General features: G+C 46.3%; 1 protein-coding gene across 2 annotated transcripts; it reads right to left on the bottom strand.

Annotated features, from left to right (window-relative positions):
- Positions 1–439: 439 nt before the first annotated feature.
- LOC147608395 (uncharacterized protein At5g19025-like) lies at positions 440–2,735 on the bottom strand. 2 transcript variants are annotated; one of them, XM_086789371.1, is made up of 2 exons: positions 1,144–2,735; positions 440–973 (listed from the first exon to the last, which is right to left on the bottom strand). In XM_086789371.1, the coding sequence occupies exon 1, from the start codon at positions 1,980–1,982 to the stop codon at positions 1,290–1,292; it is 693 nt and encodes a 230-aa protein (XP_086645497.1). In that variant the 5' UTR covers positions 1,983–2,735; the 3' UTR covers positions 440–973; positions 1,144–1,289. The 2 variants fall into 2 exon arrangements, with proteins under 2 accessions (XP_086645497.1, XP_086645498.1); XM_086789372.1 differs by having other exon boundaries at positions 440–947.
- Positions 2,736–3,227: the final 492 nt, after the last annotated feature.

Raw genomic sequence — 3,227 nt, 5'->3', positions numbered from 1 at the left:
ATCCTTCTCAAATGCCATTTCAAGGAGTGTGTCGAGACACATTTCTCAATCTCCTCAACAACCCCAACTCCTAATACAACCCAGCCATTTCAAGTTCTTATCATGCACCATCATGATGCATAAATCCACCACAAAGCTATTCAGCATATCAGACAGTCTGTCTCTACAGGATAGGCAAAAAGAGGCCCAAAAGGCGCCATAAGAATGTCTCAAAAAGCATGTCTTTTACAAGTATATGTCACAAATTCAGGGACCCTCAGAAAAACACTCAGCAGAAGACACAGAGGCTAGGCATTCAAGGTTTAGGCCCCAACGTAGTGAGGAAACATACCTGTAGGCCTCAAAGCACTAAGATACTTCACCAATTTGATAGCACAGGCATGCACAAACACACACAGCAAGAACCAACATAAACATAAACGAGTCATAACAAATATTTCCAATCTATACTTATCTCCAACTTAATGCAATGTATTAAGTTCACAGTAACAGGTGTGTTGATAGAAACACAGGTAAGAACCATGTGCCTCACTGTCTACTTAAAAGGGGTAGGGGGAGGCGGGGATTGGTGGGGAGAGGGAACAAAGGATGGAACAATACAGCCCCTGTGCAATCTTATCTTTTCCATGGCCTTGCAAGTCCATGTGTGTTGAGGCAAAGATCACCCTGAGGGTAAACTGGATGAAGCAGCATAATTACTACCAAAGCTCTCAAAAGGTTTGTTTATAATGTATCTAGATGGTTCAGAGAATGCCAATCAGATAATGATGGTCGGTGTGGTACGCCCCTGCAGCTGCTATTTTGGTTGATTATGGAACCCAAGATCGAAGCTGTATCTCGAGCACATTCGCACAGAGATATTTAAGGCAAATACGTAAGCCTGATCTGCTTCAGATGATCACAGATCCTTGAGACTGGTTACACAGCAACATATCAAGGCCGCCCACCTGGACCCCAAACTGTAGCTGTGATTCTTTGTATTCAAGCACATATACACAATACCAGGCTACCAATGAGGAGATATTCATACCAGAATCACATAGACACATTGCCAGGCTACCAATGAGGAGATATTCATACCAGAAGAACCAAAATGAACTAAAGCCAAAAATCAGAATCAATTGAAACCTAGAATTTACACACCTGGACACCAAGAGCTGTACACCAAAGAGGCTGTTGGCAGCAATCCAGCAGCTATGTTTCTCTCTAGTGGACTCCTTAGTGATCACTTTGCCATGTGGTAACCTGAACACAGAAGTGAGCTGTATATTCCATTCCATTCATCCCCATCACTGAGATATTTTCTTCAATTTGCGGGCTTTTTTGGAGGCCCATACCTCCATGCGAGCTGCAGGGCACCCACAGGGTGCTCTAAAGATGAGGACTGTTCGCCCATTGGGCGGTGCCATCCGCCTGAGCTCAGCCTCCAACTCTTTATGGTCCTCTCCAAGCTCCACACCCCCTTTCCATGGGACCTCCTGTGATGAAGGTGACTTCACACACTGCTCGGACTCCAGCTGAATGTCAAACTCTATAGCTTTCCTTAAACCCCTGCACTGTGGATTGTCACATTTTCTTGCCTTATACTGTAAGAATTCCCACCCTGCTATCACCACTACAAACATCAAGAGAGATCCTGCTATGTATGCCACTGGAGCCTGATATGCAACCTCTCCTAACAATGAGAATGTTATGGGCAGAATCTCTACTGCCTCTGTGCAAAGGTACTTGAAGTATGGTGTGAAAAGAATCCCGCATGCACCCAGAACTAAGAGAAATATGACCACATCTACCGCTGCAGCTGAAGATTGCTCGCACAGAGGAGGGGAAGCTGATTGTTGTTGCCCCCTCTTTGATCGCCCGTTGCATTTCTGCTGCAGCTGTGGAGATGGTGGATCTGAGATCGCCTGTGAGTTTGACATGTTCCTGTGCTGCTCGAATGCCTTGCAGAATTCGATCAGTCCTCGGCAATCCACCACCATTTCTTTTCGCCTGACGAAATTTACAGCTTCTCCGCAATTGGGCGGTCGAAAAATGAGGGTTTTTTCCCACTTTGGAGATGGACGATTACGAAAACAGGATTTTCCGCAGCTATTGCAGTTCAGAGATTGAAAAATAGGGTTTAATTGCAGAAGGGCGATTGGGAACTTAGGGTTTTCTGCAGGAATTGAAGAAGGGAAATCGGAAATTAGGGATTTCTGCAGGTATTGCAGATGGGCGATTGAAAACAAGAGCTCTCTGCAGATGGGCGATTGGTAAGAGGGCAATTGAGGGATTGCAACAGTGGAAAACTGAAGGGTTTTCTACAATTGGACGGCGGGCAAAAAGGTTCGAGGAAGTAGAAAAGACGAGGAAAAGGGCAGAGAGAGAAAGAGAGAGAGAGACGTTGGGGGAGGGGAGGGCGGGGGAGGGGGAGGGGGCGGGGGCGGGGGAGGCGGGATTCCTTAGCCGTGGGTTTCAGAAAAGACGCTATCGAATGCGAAGGGGACGCAGCCTTGTTTGAAGAAATGGCAGATCTGAACGCGAGGCGAGAAGAGCATAGAGGAAGAGGTTGATGTGTGGGTAGGTGATTGGGATCAAAGAAAGAGGACGCGCAAGAAGACGACAACGGGGTAAAGACATGCGAGCAGTCGGCAGGAGAATCGTGGAGAGAAGAAGCAACGAAGAGGAAGAAGGAAGAGAAAGCCCTTTTCCGCCACAGCCAAGAACTTCAAAGCAATTCTTCCTTAGTCTTTTGTTTCAGCAAGCTTTATATATAGACAAGGTGCCCGCAATTAAGGTGATTAAGGTTGACTCCGTTGTACCTAAAACTTGAAACGAAGCTCACAAATTGAATCTTGATCCATCAATGATCATGATGATGCATGCCCAAGCGGTGGTGGATGGTTATCAAATTGATTATTGGGCACCCCCTTTACACACAAGAAGCTTGAACATTTGTATTTGAAGTCAAAACATGTATGGGCCGTGGGATGTGATGGGCTACTTAAAATGGGTGCCCAAAGCATGGGCAGGGAAAATTGGCTGCCCATGAAACTAAAAAATGATGGGCACCAGGTGTCAGATAACTTAGTTTGTAGCTATGTGTAAAGAGGGCACTGCCCATCCACTCATTTCTAGCATGATGATTGGTTGCCCCCGAAAAGGTGGGATGGGCGCCCCTCTTCGAGTAAAGGGCCTGACCTCAGTCTTGCATCAATCCAATTCACGGTGGGTTGAAGAGGAAA

This window comes from Cibotium barometz, chromosome 53 (assembly GCF_041138505.1).
Source record: "Cibotium barometz isolate CiBa-2024 chromosome 53, ASM4113850v1, whole genome shotgun sequence".
NCBI classification, from domain to species: Eukaryota; Viridiplantae; Streptophyta; class Polypodiopsida; order Cyatheales; family Cibotiaceae; genus Cibotium; species Cibotium barometz.
Note: the sequence above shows the minus strand (reverse complement) of the source record. Positions and strands in the feature narration are given on the sequence as shown.